Consider the following 21,576-nt stretch of genomic DNA (forward strand, 5'->3'; position numbering starts at 1 on the left):
ATATAATCTTTTTATCACCTTTAAATAGGTATTAGTATTTATAAAGCAATTTTATTTTTGTTAGCTTAGAGGAAGCAACAATAGAAGAAGAGAAATTACAATTTAATTCTTTAAGAAGAGAAACTCTTAGTTTCTAGTTACAAGCTATAGTTTATAATTTGCTCCCTCCCTACAAGCAATCTACACACAACAATGTTATGAGACATGGCAGCAATTATGGCAAGGCCTACTAATAACAAGACAAGACTAACAATCATGACAAGGCTAAATTATTAGAAAGCAGGGTTTTATAGAATTTAAGAAGCGATTTTTTGTTTTTTTATCTTACTTTTGAATATAAATTTGTTAAAATTGCCTTGAATTTCTTAACTTAAAAAGTTTTTAGGCGTGTTGGTAGCACAATAATGCTTCTAGCCAAATCTTTTTTTTGAATTATTTGAGAGTTTCATAGAATTTCTATAAATGTTTTTAAAAAAATAATATGAAAGTAAGTCTAACTTAGATCTCATTTCTATTCGTGTTCTACCTTTTTTTTATTTTTCATTTTTTACTTAATACATATTTCTTACAAGATGACATTTGACATCTATAAAAGATTCTTTTTTCTTCATTAATAAAGATTTATGGAAGGTTATTTGTAGAAAGTAAAAAAAATCTATTAAATCACCTATAGAGCAAGCAAAGTTAGAAAAATAGGAGGATATAAACCAAAAGGTATTATTTGCAATTTGCCTACAACTTACAAAGACAAATATTTTGACCACAAATAAGGCAAAAAGCAAAAAGGTAATTTAATTGGGTTTGGAAGCCACATCTAAGGTAAAAAATTATTGACCCTATTATACTTAATTTTCAAGTTTTGGACCATAAAAATAAGTGAAGTTTTTATTATCAAACATATATGCTAGTTATAAAAAATAATTAAGCAACTTTCTTCAATTGGCAAGAAGATTTTTAAAACACACTTTATTATGGTATTATTAGAAAATTTTAAGTGAGCCAATGTTATGATTTATATTATTTTTTTGTAAATAATTATATAAAACTATAAAACATTTGTAAAATTTTGGTCATAAAATAAGACAACAATGTAAAACTTTTATACCTTATTTTAATCTTTTATAATTGTATACAATGTACTACAAAAGATCTTATTTCTTTCTTTTTATTTTTGTATCAAAAGGAGCTGTAAGCTAATATTTGTGGATTCCTTTGGAATTTCCAAAGAAATAATTGATCATATGTTAAGCAAGCCTGCCATAATATACACACATATAAATGTATGTATATATATCTAAAAAAATATATAAAATAAGATTTAAATTCTATTATAAATATATATATATATATATATAAATTTAAAAAATATTTAAAATATTATATTTTGGTTTAATTTCTTATAATAGTATAAATTATGCTAAAAGAAATAATATCAAGATTGAATATACATTAACATTCTTCTATATAATAAATTCTTTCATTATGTATACAAAGAAGCAAAATCAAAATTACCATCGATCTTATTAAATTATTTTTGGATTCTAATACTAAATTAATATTTTCTTATATTATATTATTAGAAATAAGTAATTTTATTATAATCTTCTTTTATATATTTAAGATTTTAAAAATACATTATCTTAAAGTTTTCTAAAATTTTATTTACTAATATATATATATATATATATATATATATATTTGGATTTATATCCATATACAATATATTTTTTTTAAATCTTTTATAAGTCTAAGTTAGTATACAATATAAAGTTGTCTAATTTGTTTAGTTATAATAGCAAACTGAAGCTATAACTAACTTTTTAAGTTGTCTTTCATGTGAGGTTTTTTTGATCATTATAGAATAATATCAAGCTTAAAGACCATTAATTATCTAAAGTTTTCAAGGTATACGATTATTCAATTTATTTAGAAATGATGACAAACATATATATCACCTCAAATCTAAGATAGTCAAAGATGTAAGATTGCCCAATTTATTTGATAATGATATTCCATTAGAACACCGCTACATATTTAAGGTACTTAAAGATGTGAGGTTGCCCAATCTATTTGGCAAAGATGTCAAGATTGAGCATTTATATATTATAAAGGTTGTCAAAGATGTTAGATTATCTAATTTGCTTGGCAATGATATCAAACATGAACACCCACGTATATTAAGATTATTCAAAGCAAAAAAGCTACCAATTGATTTTAGTATTTTTTTCAAATTATAGCAACCATCATAATAGATTTTTTTTAACAATGTTAAAACCTCTTTTTATTTGATAGTTAAATCAAATTTAAACATCCTTTAAGATTAAATTCTAATAATATAGTTATTTTAAAAAATAATTTTAGAAACTGTTATATAAAAGTATAATTCCTTAATTGTAAGATATTCAAAGTCTTAAATTTCTTCCAAATATCTTTGTTATTTAGCATATGCAATACTTTGTCTATTACCTCTTCTTAAACTTTATATACAATTCATAGGTTTAGTAGATAAAAATTTAAATTAAGAAAACATCTTGTCAACTTACAAACATCTCTAGTCTATTTATACCATCTTTTTATGTGAGTATATCATTATTATAGTTTAACAATCAAAGTATTGAATTACAATAACTTCTAATTTCACCTAAAATATTGCTATTTAGATTGTAGTAACCTAATTCTTTCAATCATAAAAAACATAAGTTTGTTTAGAATGTTGAATTAGTAGTCTATTTTATAAAAATACAAATTTTATAGCAATATAACTAAATAAATCAGTAATAACTTTGCATCAACATACATCTTAATAACAAAATAACATCTAAATGATATGAAAATGTTTCATATCTATATATCAAATATTAATTTTTTATTATTGTTAGTTCTATAAATACCAATTGAATAATAATTAAATAAATTATCTTTTCTTAAATGTTATCACATAGCTCCACCTTTACATTTCAAATTTGTATGTTCTTATATTTGATTTTAGTTTCAAAAATATTTTTATCCATATCTTGTAGTTGATCATGCACTCTTATAATTCTATCTTTGGCTACTTTTACTAATGTTTGGATTAATAATGTATCTAATGTGTATTCCACATCTTCTTCTAACATCTTTTCTTTAATATTGGTCCATATGGGCAATGCTCTTTCTTTTACTGTATCTTTTGGATACACATCAAAAAAAAAAAAAAAAAAAAAAAAAAATGCAATCAAAAACATATTATTTTCTTCTACTTTAAAGTTATCAAAATTTACTATTAATGTATCCAAAACCTTTTGTTTACTATTATTAATTTTTTTATATTGACTTTTGTTTTAGTCAAGAATGATTTTGACATTTCTTGACCTTCTTTCGAATCATTAGGTTTTCTTTTTCTTTTTCTTTAACTTTAAATTATTTTAAAATGCTACAAGATATTTTATAACAATCACTGTTACTTTCAATGCATTTAATAAAGCAAAGGCATCATACATATAATTCATGTTATTCAATGTAGTCTTTGTTATTATAATCTTGTCAATTCTACCAATTCCAATAAGATACAATGTCTTTATTTTACTTGGATAAAGTTGTGATATCTGCAATTAGTATTGCTATCTATCCAATATTTATTCTTTATGTAGGTCAATCTAAAATAAGAAGTTAAATAATAAATTAATGAAAATATATAAAAATTGATATATAAAATATATATTATATGATAAATTATTTTTTTTAATTTAAAATTTTATTTTAAATGTAACTATCATTATAATATATACATATGTATATAAAAAATAATATAAAATCAATCAAATCTATTTAATACCTTTTTATCTCATTTTTAAATATATATAGTATTAATAGAAATCTATTATAAATTTATTATGATTTCATATTTTGATGATGCTCTTCTTTAAATACACCAATATATGGTAATTTTATCATAAAAACTTTAGATATATATTTTTTCTTTAACACAATTAATTTCTTAGAAATATTTACAAAGTTTGGCTATTGCAAAGGATTCTAATGTTCTTGAATGAGCTCACTTAATTCATTACAATTTGAAAGTAACTCTTATCTTTCATCTTTCTTTATTCTTTCAAATAGATATATATATATATATATATATAAATATTATCAATTTTATTTTTTTATTTTTAAAGAATCTTAAAACATACCATTGCAATAAGTCTAAGCTATTTCATCACCTTTGATTTCATCATAAGTTATAATATTCAATATAACATATGTATTATCCTTGATGTAAGTCATCAAGATGTCAAATCTTTTTGTAATATGTTTAACATTCTTTTATAGATTTGTACATCAATTTCTATTGATTACGTCATCTTTTTTCAATAAGACTTTTATTATTGCAAAATGAGCTCGAAATTTTTTCTAAATATCTCATTAAGTATCTTCCAAGCTTAATATTGTATCAATTTTATTGAAGTAATCATTGATTTGTTCCATCTTAATTATGTATATTTGCTTCCAAATGCATGGTAGAAACCTTTTAACCAAAATGTATTTCTTGAATAGCTCCAAAATATATGCAATAATAACTTTCTTCCAATAATTTTAACTTTATCTTATTACAATACATTTACCATTACATGTTGGATTTACATTGTTATTTAAAGTATTTGTTTTCTGCTATTGTTATCATATTGATACATATATTTCCATATCCTACATACTGAACATGGAATCTTAAAAATACACCTTCAATCTTACATAATTTTAAAATTAATGCTTAATTATTACATATACTTTTTCTAATTTATCAATCATAATATAATAAAATGTACAAAGCTTTTTAGTATTATAAGTTATTCTTCAATCTTTATCATAGATTAAATTTGTAATAATCAATATTCTTAAAGTTTTTATGAATAAGGTATACAAGTAAAAAAATTAGTCAGGTTCAAACATGGATCACTATTTACAATTTTGTTTCTTCTTTTTGTCTTAAAGATTTTTATATTTTATTTCTTTTAAGAAAATTAAAAAAATTACTAGTAACTCAAAATCCTCAATTAGATTTTTTGACATTACTTCTTCCATCATACATTAATTCTAAAAAAAATTACCATAATTTATTATTATACATCATCAAATTTATGTTCTTCCAATTCATACTATCTTCTCAATACTTAATCAAATTTGGATAATCTTGAGATATAAAAACCCTCCACCTTAACAAACCCTAAGAAATTCTTGATGACTATTAACATGTAGGTGAATTGCATATGAACCTTGAAGTAACCAATCCAAACCCTAAAAAAACCCTAACAATCCTTAAAAAAAAACACTTCTAAATTCCACCTCTACCCAACATTACTAAATCCTTGAAACCCCACCCACCAAATCTTAACAAGCATATATTCTAATCCTAAAAAAATTATAATAATCAATTAAATATGATAAACATAACCACAATCATAAGCATAATGACCTTACCAACCCACACATACAAACTATGTTTTTTTTTTTTTTTTTTCTGTTTTTTTTCTTTTTTTTTACTTTTGTTGGTTTCAACGCCTTCTTTTGTTGGTTGACAAACTAAAACCTTCGCCTGCTTCCTTGATTCCCTCTCTTCACTCCAGCAGCCGATCCATTCACCTCAATATTCCTATCTTGATTATTATTTATTTTTTTGTTTTTATTTTTTTGTTTTGTTTGGAACCAAAATTTAAGCCACTTCAACAACACAAACATTCACGGCAATTCAACAGTTGAGCTCTCAGAACTACTCCTCCGAAGTTACGTGATTCAAACTGCGCAGGCAGTGGACCACCCAACAGTTCGTTCGTTGCCAAAATTCGTCTTGTATTCGATTTCGATGACCCTAAGCTTGTCGGCTTACCCAAGGAATTCCACCGCAAGATTCACTCATACAAGAAATTGATCCTAGAAAATCCAAAACCCTCCAACAATGAACCGACTCACAACCGATGACGTATTTCAACTGTATTAGGCACTCGTACAAATCCTAACGAGGCTCTGGAGAAGAACCAGCAGCGTTCACATCAAGGGCTCAACGCAGTAAGCACACGCAGCAATTCTCGACATTCAAATCACAACATTCAACTTGTGCAATGTATGGATTCAATTCTGATCCAACGAATACATCCACAGTACAACTAGAATCATGTATGCAGGGCCTTCCAAATTACACAAGAAGCACTCATATAGATCTCAAAAGGTTTCTGGGCCATTGCTCAGTACTTGCCTACCACCTGCACAATCTTCTGAACTACCCCTCTATTCCAATCTTGCACCAACGACAAAAGCATTAAAAGAAACTCAGAATCGCGTCCTCCAAAGGCATCACCATAACATTCCAAAGCCCCAACAGGCGATGTGTACTAACCTGTCATTTTTTGCCATCGAAGTTCTCACCTACATCTTCATTGAAAAATTACCAGATCTTGTCCGAGGCTTTACGGGCCAGCAAGTTCTTGACGGTTTTTGAGCCGCTTTGCTGCTGCCACATTCTCGAGATGAAACCACTCGTGAGAATCATGCCCGTGCTGCTTGGAGTTCCAACATGGACGAGCATGATCAAGAGAGAGGTGATGCAATACGTGTATTATATTGTATGCACTGTTGTGAGAAAGTCCTCCAAAGCAATCTGAAGTTTCTAGATGAAGACCATATTTTTGCATCCTTTTTGACAAGTGGATGAAATTGTTGAAAAGGTTTCCAATTGAAGATCGAAATATGGTACAAAATATGCAATTCGACGGGGTCGGGGATGTAAGAATTTGACGCACAGCGTATACAGAAATGTGCCTGCCATCGTACAAAATGTAAGATGCAAGCAGAGCGATGACATACTCAACCGTCCAACCACTTCAAAAAGTACATTGACCTCCATTGATCAATTGTCAGAAGACATCAACTGCAACTTCAAGAGACGAAGTGTGAAGCAGAAAAATCTGTATTAAATAGTGATATTCATTTGGCTCTCCTAGAACAAGAATGTGCAGCCGTTAACTAGCTAGTAACTTCTGCTTGTACAATGGTGCCTTCTACAATGATGCTCCAATCTGTTCTCTCTCCAGCTATCATGGCACGTTCTGGAGCCCTTTGTAAGCAGCTCTGTCACCCACAAGCCGATCAATATTAGGATCACCAAGCTTTCCTGACTTTGGGTCACATTTCCTAAAATGTAGTGTGCAATGTGACGTAATGAGACCATAACTCCAGCAAAAGTTCAAGTACACCAAAAAAGTAGGTTTCCGAATCAATTCAAAACCACAGCTCCTAAAGAATTCAAAGTTCACCCAATTCATTAAATCATAAACAGCACATTTATGTAAATAAAACCTTCCACTGAAAATACACTTTGAAAACTGTAGAGTACCTGAGCACAAGAGTAAACAACAAGTGTTGACCACTCCCAATCATCAGGTCCATATGTTGAAGGGGGGAGGTCTTTGTAGGCCTGCTGCAAAAAGTAGAGGACTGGAGGCATCAACTGCATTTCATACACGCGAGGTCCTCCACATGCGCCACATGTACCTGGTTCATCATGAGCATCTGTGGCCCACAGCGGCCGGCCACCAAAGCAGTATCTGCAGCAACCCCATTTCAATATCAATATCCAATTGCATCATACTTTGAGTGCTCTGACGAATGAATTTTTGACAGAGGCATCAGCAACTACTCTAGTGCCTTAACAAATAACTAAGCCTGCGCAGTCGACTAAAGCACAGCCTAAACAACCAAGCGCAAGGTAAAATCACATAAAAATAAATGTAAACAGACTGAAGAAGAGAAAAAAACGGCCAAATCAAGAGACTACGTCAGGTGAACGTCCAATTAAAAGTATGGTGAAGTAGAAAGAACCGTACCTGAAACACTGCTCTGGACTTAAATCCAACTTTTTCTTAAACTTGAGATATGTTCGATCAGCAGATAACGCACGCTCAGGCTCATACTCCTCCCCTTCCCAGAGTTCCCCAACGCCTTCGACGATGCCGTAAGGATCTTCTATGTCATCCAAAGGATCGTCCGCCTCTCCGTCTGCCTGATTATCACTCCTAGAGGTGGCACTTTCATAAGGAGTAGATTCTTCACTCTGGGTGTAGATGTAGAAGCATGGAAGTACTGCACCAACGCATTGAGTGCATCAATAATCCCTACAAATGAACTAAAGACTCAACGCAAAGAAGAAGAAAGAAGTTAATGTTCGTACATGGCAAAGAGCTGTGGGATGAGCGATTTGAAGTCGCAGCTTCCCCTGAAGCTGAGCCAGTGTCCCTGTGGTGACCCCGCTGATGGTGGTGGTGGTGATGGTAATGATGTTGATTTCTCGATCCTGCAGCCGCATAACCAGCCTCCAGTAACGAGGTCTGCAGTTCCTGCATGTTCATGGATTCGGATTGATCATCCCCAACATATCCATCCCACGAGTTCTCACCAAACCAATCAATGCTGAGTGATGCGTCCTCGCCCCACCTGTGTACCACATAACATGAGGAGATTCAGAACCCAAAATACAATAAAAAAAAAAGAGCATAAAAGCCAAAATACCAGAGATTGCTGAAAGATTGGCCATGACAAGGAGACGCTCGCTTCAAGGAAAAAGATCACAAGTGCACCAAATCTATACCCATGATTGTCCAGAGGCACTTCGCTCAATTCACTTTGGGGTCCACTTGATGCAGTACTAGAACCGGCTGCACTCTCTGTTTGGTCCTGCTGGGATGAGTTTTCACTGGGAACATCTTTCTGAAATCGAATTGTACGCCAGCTGTGCAGAATCCAAATCGTGAGAAGTCCGTGAGGCAATAAACCTCTAACGCTTCCCTAAAGCCATGTTCAAGTTGGAAAGGTAAGACTGAAAAACCACACAATATGTTTCATTCCATGTATGATAACGAAGAAATACACCAACATAATGACCTCAACTAAATACCTGCTGCGATCAACGCCACAACTCGCAGACGGACATCCTAAAATAAAGAGGGACCGCTCCTCAAGCTTTGATCCGTACAGCGTAAGAGGTGCATATATCTGCGATGATTAACCACGCTTAGAAACCAGCACGTTCACGGCTTTTACTGCTACCAGAAAATACATTCGTTAACTATCGCCAGGATTAGCGACTGAATGTATTAAAGTGTTGAATGGAAAACCCTAAAGTTTATAACCAACAGAAATGCGATCTCAAATGAACCATGCTCTGCTTTTACCAAAAAGCTGCAGGCAGAAAGAAAAAGGAAACCGAAGTCCAAATTAACTTGCCTATCGATCAATTCTATTGACATGATATTATATAAATGAGGCTGCCTAATATGTACGTGACAGGAGAGTGAGAATTTCACAGATGCGAATAGAGGAACACATGGTCAGAACCTGTGCAACGAGCCCCAAGTAGCCATCACAAACACCACACTTGAGTAACTCATCGTTGACATCCTGAAGAGGGACTGGCCAATCCTGCACATACCCAACGAGTTCAAACATAGTGAGACATCGCCAGATACACAATCGTGTACTCAAAAGAAGCACAACCAACTTCGGCATTCAAATGGCACCTTTCCAGCTTCGTTAGGCGTTGCATACGAGAAAATATTTTTGTAATCAACAGGTTGAAAAAAATGGTAAAAATGTACCGGTTGACCTCCTATTTTGGTTGTGTAATGGTCGGCAGGTTCGTTAGTCTCCTCGGCCCATGCCCCAGGCAAACCAAGTAAAACCTCCTTGTCATCCTGGGCGGTTCGAGACAGGGCGGGCTATCAGTTCACTTAGTTTTGCAAGTATCAAGGACTTTCAAATTCCACACAGGCCGATACTGCATTACTCCTCTAAATAACCCATCAAGTTTTAGCCGTTCTAAAATTTTGTCAGACGTTCTGTAAAGCATTGAGATGATTGCACCCTCCAGTTTACCAATTCGCATCCATCCGCTGCAACTTATAAAACTGTAATCCTTTCTTTCAACAAGTTTCCAGAACATTAAAGAAGTTAATGCGTACTCTAACGCAAGCTTTATTGCAGGTGATGCATTGCGGTTGATGAACACAAAACCCCGAACCAGCACCAGAAACAACCAAAACAAACTGAAAAAAAGCGAGAATTGCAAAGACATCAAAACCATCCCATGACAGAATGTAACCAGAGGCTACGATCAGGTGAACAGACAGCCCCACTTCATCACACCAAATGTTACAAGCTCCGAAAGAACACACGAAAATTAGGTCAGAAACCACTGCGCCTCAAAACTCCCGTTTCCCTCAAAATCAAATGTCAGGGAAAACCTTCGTCAATCTCAAGTGATCGTAACGATGACATGAACACCAATACACCACATCTACATCAGTAAAATGCATCTGCACGCCAAATGTTTCTCATACTATTATTTTTTCTAAAAAAATAACAATAATAACAACAAACGGCCACCTTATAAAACTCCTGATATGGTAATCCCATATGACCCCAATTCATTCATGAAACAAAAGAGGAAATGAAGAAAAAGTGCGATGCAGCGAAGGGAGAGGATTGTGGGAAAGGAGAGCGGGGGTAGTACCGGATCCACCAAGTCAGAGGGCAAGGGTTTGCCCATGGAGATGGGAAAGCGGTGAGCAAAACAACGCCGGAAACAGAATATGGGCACAACAGCGAAGCGAAGGGGAGCACAAGGCAGCAAGGCAACAAAGCCCTGCCCTTTGGGTTCTAGCCAAGACCCCCTTCCGTCACCAAGTCCCGCTTTGATTCCAAGACTCCCTTCGCTTCCAAGTCCCGCCCGGTCAGCACGCAGATGCTGCAGCGTCCACACGGCCTGGCATGGGTCATGCTGCATTTCAAATTATAGAGTTAATTGTTTTCAGTAAAATTAAAATATAATATAATTTAATTTAATTTAATAATAACCATGTGGATTTTAAAATTTCACAAATTGTTGTTAGTTTTCAAATATGACTCTTCAATTAATATATGTGTGTATGCAAATTTATGTCCTGGATAAATAAGGGTGGAAAATATGTTCTCTTCGTCAAGATACTTGAAATTATACGAATATAAATGATCCAAAGTAGATAATAATTACATATGTCAATATCACAAGTGACAATGAATACCAAGGATAATTTCTTAGCATTTTTCTAATTGAGTTCTTTTGAACACTGCTTAAAGATACTGATAATTACAAGTAATCTTTAATAATTAAAAAAAAGTTGGTTAAGGATTTTTATGTATAGATTTTATCTTCATTGGAATCTACATCTGTTAGTATTTATTCTGACACAAATTTAAAAATAATAAATTGTGTACATTTACCACCAAATAAAGAAGTAAATAAGTCGAAAATTCAATATGAATTTAGAATCTAAGCATGAATAAAATATTTATATGTTATGAGAGCTAAAATAAGTTTAAGAAAAATTAAAACCCAAACAAAAAATAAATAAATAAATATATATTCAAAATTGGTGATAGGAGCTACTACTTCCATCAAATGATAAAAAGTACAAAAAAACACTATGTTTTCATGTTAATGTGATACAAACACACTTATAACAACAACAATTATAGTAAAGAAAATAATTATAACGAGATAACATAAATACTTGACAGATGGGAATTTCAAGATAACGAAAAGGAACCATTTTCGGTTCGAGAAAAAAATAATAATAAATAAATAAATAAATGTAAAAAGCAGTAAGAGCATTCAAATGCCATCACCATGAACTAATGTTTATTCCCGAAACATGTGATAGTAAAGACATGTAACAGCAACACAAAATCTGTGGAAATTGTTGTAACTGATCTCAAAGGCACAAGCATTCAATCCAGCAAAAGTTTTGGTTGCTGGTGATTACGAACACATATCTGCAGACACCCAGATTGGAGTTTTCTTTTTAGGAAGATAGCCAATTGTTCCCTAATTTTCCATGTCCACTTACCCAAAGTGATACCACAGCAACTGGAAGCTATTGTGAGCTGTAGTAAGCCATTCGATACAGCCCTTGGTGAGCTTGACCACACACGTTTCATTAGAGTTGAGTAGCCTGATGGTCTCATGTTTTGTTTTACTACTCGTATCATTCTGTTTCTACGGCAGCCTTATGTAAGAAGAATACATTTTGATTGTCTCCAACCATGTAAGCCATCTTCAGCAAGCCTAACCTCAAAAGCCCAAGTCTTTGGTTGAAGTCTCGGTAAGTTTGTCTACATGAAGACATGTCTTTCAACACGAAACGGTTCAAAGAGCACTATGCTATTGCTCTTCTGGACTTCATTAGCATACTTTCAAAGAAACGGTTCATTGCTCTGTTTCGCAAATTCATTCACGAAGAATGAAAATAGCATGAAGATGAATCCAGCTGCTACCCGGCGTACGGGTCAGCACAATCATTCACAAGGCTACCAGGCTCAATAACCACCATCGCAATAGATGGCAAACAGATCCATGGAGCCGGCTTTTCATTTCAGGTGGGCAATCACGATAATGACTTAACAAAGACATCCAATGCGCCGCACCATGGGTTTCTCTGAGATACCCATGTCAAGTGTAATTATGGCATTAAAAAGCTTAACCAGTGTGCGTCATGCGCAGAGGGACGATAATCTAATGACTACAAAAAAATCTGCAACTTCTGTACCTGTTGATCACTTCTTGCGAGTGCGATTCGCATCTACTAACTTGTTCATCTGGGACAATGAACAGTTCGAGGCACTCAATTAAATGCCATTCTAATTTAAAAGGACTACAGATACTGAAGTACAAGATCCGCGCTGGCATGATATCTGCAGGTGATGGACATCATCAGCATCATTGAAGAAAAATCAAGATGAGAGGCTTGCTGGAACATTGTTATATACAGCACCGGCAGCAGGAGAAAGCAAACAGCAAGCACTTCCAAAAAGTCATCGACACGTGATTGAAGAAAATACCTTTTAGGATCTTTCCAGAGCAAGTCGTAGATGACCTTCCTCAATCTCCCCCTTGACAGCCTGCGAATACCCCACTTACTGTACAAACGATACCGATCTCGCATACTTGCATTTGTTGCTATATTTATGTAAATAGCATCTCTTTGCTGCTTGATAAGCTCTTTATGTGACTCTCTGGTCTCCAGTTTCTCCAACAGCCTCTCGATGTTCTCAATCTCCCACGCTGCTGATTGTGAGCTGGTGGGCTCTGGCTTCTCGAATGCTAGCTTAACCTTTCATTACCAGATGAACTGTAAGTTTTTTGAAAATGTTCTGATCACTCACCACTGAGACTAACAGTTCCAAGCCTTCAAGACAAACTCCAGAAGCAAAGTAATCAACAATAATCTCTAATTGGTAAGACACGATTTCGTGTTACTTAGTCTCGCAACATGAACAAGAACAACTGATTACCTCGTGGCGGAGTAAATTAGGATTCGTCATCAAGCTCTTGTATTTGAGGGATCTTGTCACAAGGTCCATACACTCCTCATCCCATACTTTGCACAGATCATGCAAGGACGGTCCACGACTCTCGAGACGCCTTAATCCATCATCCGTCATCATTCCACAATCAGAAATCAACCCGCAATCCCAAGCAGATCCAGTGCTTTTCCTAAAATTGCAATCAGATTCTTCTGCAAGAAACAGAGGACCAGAAAGATTCTCTGGTCCCCAAGAATGCTGAATGCCCCTACGATCAACCATGTCTTCATAATTAACCTTGAAACAAGAGTATTGAGGACTATAAGAGTTCAAACAATCATCTCCAACCCTGGGTGTTGACGATTCCTGGTTAGTGAACAGTGTCCTAGCACGCTTTCCAGACCCTCCCTGCAGTATGGACAAGACAAATCATCAGCTAAATTTCTAGTTTGAAATTCTTGATGGCTATCTGGTCAGGTCATCTCTCAAGGTAGAGGTTGAATCACGCAAGCATGTCCATGCATCTCACAAAAACGACAGCATGACGCTTTGATTCGAAACATGACGGTGAGATCTTTTCCAGTACCTTCTCGACCTCAGCCAACGAGTCCTTCCCCGGATGCAAGGTTCGTGAAGATGTAACACTTTCAGTATCAGAGCCAAATTTGCCTTGAATTTTTGAATACGGACTCTGAAGAAAATGTTTTTTTGAAACCGACGAAGCGCTGGATCTGTCAAGATTACAAAGTGCGGCAGAGCTTGAAGCATGCGGCGAAACATTTAAGCACTGATCATCAGGAGTAACGGGGCTGGTGTGAAGCAATCTATCACAGAGATTTCTCTTTCCAAGTAACGGACCTTTTTCCTCTGGTGGCGTGAAATGTGTATCACCATCGTATCTTATCTGGTCGAAGGAGATTCGCCTACTTCTTGAAGGCAGAGTAGGTTTTGATATGCCAATTGCTTCACAAGACCTTGAAATCGGGTGATTAGACCGCTGTACTTTGGGTTTGATAAAGCTACTATAGTGGTTACTGAAGTCGGTGAGGTACCGATCCATGGTAAGACAATTGACGACAGGCTCTCCCAATTGTACAAACGACATTCGTTTAGGGGAGTCGTCAGCGGCTGCTACATCCCATACCACAGAGGAGGCATAAAAGATGTCAGACGAGAGGTCGCTACCTTGATGTTGCGGTGTATGCTTCGTAGCAACGACGTTACCATCTACAGCCTTATCACAAAAGTTGCCTTCGTCCGCAAATGCAGTCAGCTGAGGAGTTCCTGGATCCTGCTGCTTAATGATTGAGACTTCACTTAATGACCTCTTTGAATCCCTTCTTGGAGAAGATTCGAAGCCATTCGCACCATTGTCAAGTTTTTGCTCCACAGGCTGCAAAAACTCGGTCACTGTACTCAGGCGTCTTTTACTGTAACTTCGTGAGTCTTTAGAAGCTGGAGAATCATCCAGTTCTTCGTAAATCTCGAGAAGCTCCTTGCCATCAAGAACATTCTCTGCCCCTTGGCTAGGAGATGTAGCTGGCTGTAAAACTTCCGGGCCATGTTCATCCTTCAAACAAAAATCAAGCTTCCTTGCTGATTCAAAGGAGAAAATGCTGCTAACGAAAGTCTCATCGTTAGCTGTATTAACTGTTTTAGTTTGAAATGATCGGACCGATCTGGTCATATAGAAGTCATTGGCAGACTCACAAGAGCTGGCCAGTGACCTTGAGTCGTCTGATGGACCCATAACAGGATCTGGGCAGCCTAGCATAAGTTTGTTAAGCTCATCTAGGAGTTCATTTTCTAAAGCAGGTGGAACTGAAACGTATGAACCCAAACCACAGCTCTTTGAAGGCGCGATGGCAGATGGAGCCCATCTGAAACTATCGACATCATCTTTAGAAAATGCTTTATCTCTCCAGCGAGATGGATCAGTGATCTTGGGGGATATTTGAAAGGTGGGCTCGTCTATAATGGGAGTTTTCACAGCACATTCCTTGATTGGGTGAAAAGTTAAAACGTTGAGGTCAGGCTCCTCGGGAATGCACATCAGTGCCCGACAAGAGGATGACGTCATCTTCTGACCTATCAAACCATGTTGGGACTTGGAATTCGGATTCGAAGGAGAAGTGAAAGAAACGTTTGTCACCATAGAAGTGCCCCAGCAGCTTTCAGGCGTATCCGACACATCAAGGTCAATAAACCACTCGTTTGGGAGATGGAGTCTATCCTCTTTAAATCCCCCGCAAGGCGATATTTCAACAAAGAAATTGGACTTCTCACCTTCACAGGTAGGAGAAGCCCAGTCCTTGGTTGGGGAGTGTGGAAGCTCAAATAAGTCTAAGAGACTAGAATGTTTTATATCTGGTTCTGCTGGGGAAGATTCACCAGCTTCCCGCTTGTGGGACGTCCAATCTTTCATGGGTGTAGGAGGCAATGATCCATCTATGCTAATTTTAGCAAAAGCGAGTTCCTTCGCAGGTGAAGAGGCAGGAACGTCCAGAGCGCACATATCAAATAGCCACGGATTCAGAAGTGGGTCTAGATTTTTACAACCATTCTCCTCCTGTAATTGGCTGCAGATCCTGGAAGGGTTGACAAAGTCACTGTCTCTGGAGTCATACTCTGAGCAGGGCAAAAAACTCAAAAACTCGGAGAAAATTTCATCTTCTTGTATGGCTGAAATATTATCCTCGTAAAGTCGTTTGACTGCAAATCCAGCCGCCTTCAGATTTCTCTGAGACTCTTTCTCTGCAAAGCCAGGGAGCAAGGTAAGCTCTTAATCAACATCAACACGTTCGAATTTACGACTATAATCATCGATGCACAGTACATTCTGGATGTCCAATCACGATTCTTCCTCGACCATTCTCTTTGATATTACAAAAACACATGTAATAGTTGCCGGGTATTGCAGTATAACCAATTGAGTTCTTGCATGGTGATTCGTAAGGGGTTCCCGGATCAAGCTCGTCAGATTCGTTGATTTCTCCATCGACCTCGGAGTTCACGCAATCTGCAAAATCCATTTCCTTCTTGGTGCTATCTATTACGACGGCAATTGAACTTGATAGCCTCTTTTCTTCTCGCCATCGTCTTTGCATTGTGAGAGTGGCATGTCTGAGGCACCGGTATTGGTTTGTGGCCAAATACATGCGCCATTGAGCCTGCGCGACATTAAACAAGAGAAAGATGAGAAGACGTACAGACACCCACACAGGATCAAGCCTTTCGCCTTTGACACAGTTGTCAAAAGACCTGGTGTTTAAGTCTTGAAATTCATGATTCAAGAGACTACCTGTAGAAATGGCCTCAAAAGTACTTAGGATGGTTACACAAACCTGAATCCTAATTGCTGCATTTTCCATCTTGGCTGAAAAGTAAAAACTCGAGGAGCCCAAATGTAAAGCACCTCGAGGTAATCCTCGACCAGACGTCCTCTCTTTTGAAAGATGCCATTTAAATCTGATTAGTGATCTACGGAGTACAAGGGGTGAAAGCTGAATCAAGTTAGAAGCCTTCGAAGGAGTTCGAGTCATGGCTTCAATCCGTCTACACCCTTGATGAGTGGCCCCTGCTCTATGAAGTCTCCCTTTGCCAGACTTCTTAACTTTGCTCTTGCGTAAAGTAGTAGACGTCTTACCTCCTTTCCTAGTCGAGGAAAAAGATGAATCGCTGATTCTAGCTGGCATCGAAATCCCTCGTATTTTATCCGAAGGTTTAGACACCTTCACCCCATCTGCATATTTTCATGATACGCCTGTTAAACGGTCGCAGACTTGCTTTGTAACAAATGTTATCAGCGTGTGATCATTTACATACTAAGCAAGCCCATTGCTTCACGTCTGGAGAGAACAACGTGCAAATCACAGACAGGATGCCTTAACAGCGGGAAGAAACTGGTTCAGTTCATGCTTGCCTGACTTACAAAACTGATGACATCCTAAAATCATTCGGGATGATCGAGAAGCTTGAATGCTACTATAGTGACTGTAAGCATCAGAATTCAAATTCTGAAGACGAGGCGAAAATTTTCTCCAGTAATACATAGTCTTCTCCCTTGCAGCCCCTCTTCGCTCTCCTGATACCAAGCAACGAACTGAGAAACGGGACCTCCATGTTATAATGAATTTCAGGGATTAAACATCCAAAATTTTCAATTCGCTTCATCGACTTCTTAATAGCAACTTGAAAACAACAGGGCACGATAGCGAAAGAAAATTCAGCGACTACTGCTGTCAAGAGAAAGCTGTAGCTCCAATAGTTTTTTTTTTATTTTTTTTACCATTGTGGGTCTTAGAAGGACTCTCCCAATCTTTCTTCACCAGCGTATCCTTACAGTATTTTGACAAGTAAGCCAGTACAGTTTTATCTGCGTGGTACAAATCTCTGCTTCAAAAAGCACGATAGTTTAGATACTTGTATCACTAACCAATTGAATTTGCGCACCACAACCCGCAATCCTGCTTTGGAATTTCATATCCTTAACTAGCACATAACCTTCCGTGCTTCTTTAGTTCACTACATCCTTTTACCGCTGGAGAGCAGCAACTTAAAATGGATAGTCTTCAAAATCGTGACCAAGGGCAACTATTTGAAATTAGCTGTCCCTGAACACAAGAAAACTGATACACAGAGGGACTTGAAGATACGTTCGACAAAACACACAGGCTAAATCGGAACTGGAAATGGAAGGTTTGACACCTGCAGTGCGACCGAGCGAATAATTTGTGGTGCTTCCAAGTGTCTGCGTGATACGCTTCCGGACTCCGCAGGAGTACAATGCTGTTCAGAAACTTCTTGTGATTTTTCACCTCTCCTTGCAAATTTAACCCGGCAATCCTATTCTTCTCCCACGCATTCTGAAATTTCCTGCGTGCATGCATGTTTCCCTTCAGGCTGGCACGTCCACATGCCTTCTGTTTCTTCCAAAACCCCTGAAAAACGTTTCGGTAAGCTTAACTTAATCCTTTCTGAGGACTGCGCTTGCCAATTTTTGATACGCACGAAGCATCACACGCCATCCTCTGCTGAAGTCGCCCAACCATCAAAGCGGGTCAAACGCTGAATACAACTTTACATTTCCAGTCCCTTCTATGCTTCTGAGGAACTGAGACACTTAACGCGAGCTAGGGGTTGACCAAGTCAGGTAGAAGACAAGGCAATTCCCTGGTGAATTAGAGCAAGCAAGTATAAAACATTCGAGTACCCTCGACAGCCTACACCAACGCCGATCGATGATGTACATACTCAACACTAACCGGAAACCAATCAATTTATGGCGTCGAAAGGGTTGAGAAGACGCTCTCAACTCACTCCAACTTACATTGGCAATCTCAGCTGTCTCAGACGCGAAAAATGAAACTCAGAAGTCAATGAGTGAAGATGAAAAAATGCAGCCAAAAAATGAACTACTGTCCTATGTACCTCAAGAGGTGCTTTGTTAGGGATCGAATTCCCTACGTGGAGATTCAGCTGAATTTTAACCAAGATATACTCATTAATGAGCTGCTAGTTGTAGATAGAGAAAAGGTGGGAAGAAGCTTAAATCAGTTGAGACACAGAATTTGAAAGTCTCAGCATACAACCGAGAAGAAGACGACCTGCTACTAGAAAAAATGAAGGAATCTGAAAGACAACATCACGAACGGATCGAGGTGGAGTTCAACAGGACAGGCAACCTAACATTCAACCTCCCAACAGCTGGAAAGAAAGGCACACTGCAACAGACGCCAGCGAAATTGCACTTGCTCGGAAGATCGATATCCAACCAAACCAAAAATCCACAGCGTCAATCGGAACGAATTCCGGAATGCCAAAGCCTAACAGAACCTGAGAGGGCAGAAATCAGCTGCAAACTCCACACCATTCTCCCACCATCCCAATTGGCCTGCGCACTGAACCTCTCACATGTACCTCCGTACTCAGGATCGCAAGCCTACCACATGACCATCGCCAGTGCAAAGCACGATAAAGAGGCGTCACGCTGAAAATGGTGCTCGGAATCAATCAACTAGGAAGAACTGCAGCTTTTCGAGAAGAAAAACCCATGGCACCACGATCTCCGGAGAGTGGTTACTAATAGGAGAAAAGGGACGCCGAGCTAGTTAGGGACATGAAGGAAGTATTTCCACTGTTCAATCCACTGAATTCTTTTTGGTCATTAAAGCTTCGGCTGCGGTGATTGGAGATGGAGATCAGAGGCTGCAAGAAGAAGAAGAAAGCTGCGGCCGAATTCGGAAACATGCGAAGATCATGCTCGAGCTTGCTTTGAGCCATAGCCACGCTCCACTCTCTTCTCCCTTCTCCCCTCTCCCTCACCTCGCTGAAGGCCTTCGTTCCATGGTGGTGGAGCCCGCCTTCTGTTCGTCCGCTTCTCTGTTCGTCCGTTCCCCTTAAATGTACTTATGTAAAATAAATCGACAAAAACAACGAAATCATTGCTTCATTAGTTTGTAAACTAGTTAAACTGAGAGAATCTCCCTCAGTAAGGAAATTACATGTTGTTTGGGGCATGATAATCTGAGAGCCAACTGTTGTCATCGTCCTACAAACAAATTTCATATGAACAAAACCATTGCATTATTTTAGTACATGAACGATGCATTTTTATTAAGATCTATGTTAATGCATGTTTCAACCTATGTGTATGTAATTATTGCATATTGTACGTTAGGAGATGACTATGCCTACAAGTCTACTTTGACGCATAGTAGTTCATACGTCTTGTGAAAGTCCCCTACTTTGTAAAGAAAATTCTGTTTTGGAAGCTTTGGCTTTTGGGTACAATATATATATATATATATATATATATATATATATTCAATATGTTATGATATATGCATTTCAATATATATATAATGACATAAGCCATACAAAAAACACAAAAATTATAACCGTATTCTTATGTAAATTATATATGTATCGTTATTTTAGTAAATATGGTATTTTAAATTTAAAACTTACAAAACAGTAAATTTTATAAACTCTTGTCAAAATACAACTAAAACCTAACTTAAATATATCTCACAACTTTAACTATGTTATCTTTTCTAATACAATTTTATTTGTGTACAAGAAATTCTACATGTTTTTGAAAGTTACAAAAATAATAAAATGAAAAGAAATCTTAAATGTTTAATATTATTCTTATAGCTTTTTTTTATTGATTTATCTAAACTATAGTTTCTTTTAATAATATTATTCTAAGAAACATGTATCACTAAACTAATGATATTTCAATATTTTTTAGTTTTATTTATTTATTTCAATTATATATATATATATATATATACATATTATATCATCTTAATTTTATATCTTTTTTAAATTCTTAGAAGTAAAGTTTATTTTAAGGTATGTCTTCCTTTAAAATACCTCTTTTATATACTCTTTTATAAAATTTATTTTAAAATATAATTATTTGTGGTAATTTAATTATTAGTTAAATTACAAATTACAATACTTGAATCACGTCCACATCATTTCCAAATTGTCATTTAACTAAACAATATCGAACACGCAGCATAAACTAAAAATTACTCACGCATGTACAAAAAAATCTGGACAATGGTACTCAACACATTGAAAACAAAAAGACAAAAGTAAACTAATGGCTTTTTAAACAATTCGACGGCGTGATTCCGTTCATAACCCCGTTGGATGTTTTCCCATCGGGACAACGATAATCGTTGATGGCGGCGTCAACCGCATCCATCCGATGGACGAATGAAAGTTCGGCGTAGTGGGCCTGTTCAGTGGGCCGGTGGGGCATGTGACTGTGGGGAAGAGAGCGTAGAAACCGAGGATGATGGGGGCGGTGTCGGAATCACTAACACACTGCTGCCTTGTCTTCTAATCCACCACAATCTCGCGTGGACGCTCAAGGGGATTCATTCTGGTGTGGCTAGATCGCATCGCAGCCATGGATGCTGCGATTGGATGCAACATTACGCGAAAAATATATATTTCCCCATGTGGCGAACTTGGCAGTGGGCATGAATAAGTGTGCGACGCAGGCACTGGGTAGAATCGGGTGCGTTAGGTAGAGTTGGAGGGTCGCAGATGATGATGCAAGGATGCCATCAGGCGTTGCTGCAACTTGGCCACGAGCAATACCGTGCCCTTGATGGTGCTAAGTTTTGTCGCGGTACCCTCCACCTGCAGGTCGCTCCAGTAGTTGCAGATAGAAGCTGCAGGCGGCAGTCA

General features: G+C 36.6%; 2 protein-coding genes across 8 annotated transcripts; both read right to left on the reverse strand.

Annotated features, from left to right (window-relative positions):
• Window positions 1-6,916: 6,916 nt before the first annotated feature.
• LOC112293198 (uncharacterized) lies at window positions 6,917-10,699 on the reverse strand. The gene is made up of 9 exons (XM_024542365.3): window positions 10,535-10,699; window positions 9,621-9,716; window positions 9,361-9,444; window positions 8,921-9,018; window positions 8,615-8,755; window positions 8,198-8,460; window positions 7,854-8,109; window positions 7,364-7,574; window positions 6,917-7,098 (listed from the first exon to the last, which is right to left on the reverse strand). Exons 1-9 carry the CDS (start codon window positions 10,568-10,570, stop codon window positions 6,994-6,996), a joined length of 1,290 nt encoding a protein of 429 aa, XP_024398133.3. The 5' UTR covers window positions 10,571-10,699; the 3' UTR covers window positions 6,917-6,993.
• A 1,657-nt stretch (window positions 10,700-12,356) lies between these two features.
• On the reverse strand, window positions 12,357-19,628 carry LOC112293882 (uncharacterized). 7 transcript variants are annotated; one of them, XM_090243509.1, is made up of 10 exons: window positions 19,201-19,628; window positions 18,073-18,395; window positions 17,654-17,757; window positions 17,297-17,449; window positions 16,710-17,107; window positions 16,292-16,535; window positions 13,952-16,119; window positions 13,354-13,773; window positions 12,901-13,172; window positions 12,357-12,753 (listed from the first exon to the last, which is right to left on the reverse strand). In XM_090243509.1, the coding sequence occupies exons 2-10, from the start codon at window positions 18,252-18,254 to the stop codon at window positions 12,714-12,716; spliced, it is 3,981 nt and encodes a 1,326-aa protein (XP_090099635.1). In that variant the 5' UTR covers window positions 18,255-18,395; window positions 19,201-19,628; the 3' UTR covers window positions 12,357-12,713. The 7 variants fall into 7 exon arrangements, with proteins under 7 accessions (XP_090099635.1, XP_090099633.1, XP_024399592.1 ...); XM_090243507.1 differs by having other exon boundaries at window positions 17,297-17,467; XM_024543824.3 differs by having other exon boundaries at window positions 17,288-17,467.
• Between the last annotated feature and the right edge of the window lie 1,948 nt (window positions 19,629-21,576).

Source organism: Physcomitrium patens, chromosome 16 (genome assembly GCF_059467195.1).
Source record: "Physcomitrium patens ecotype Gransden chromosome 16, ASM5946719v1, whole genome shotgun sequence".
NCBI lineage: Eukaryota > Viridiplantae > Streptophyta > Bryopsida > Funariales > Funariaceae > Physcomitrium > Physcomitrium patens.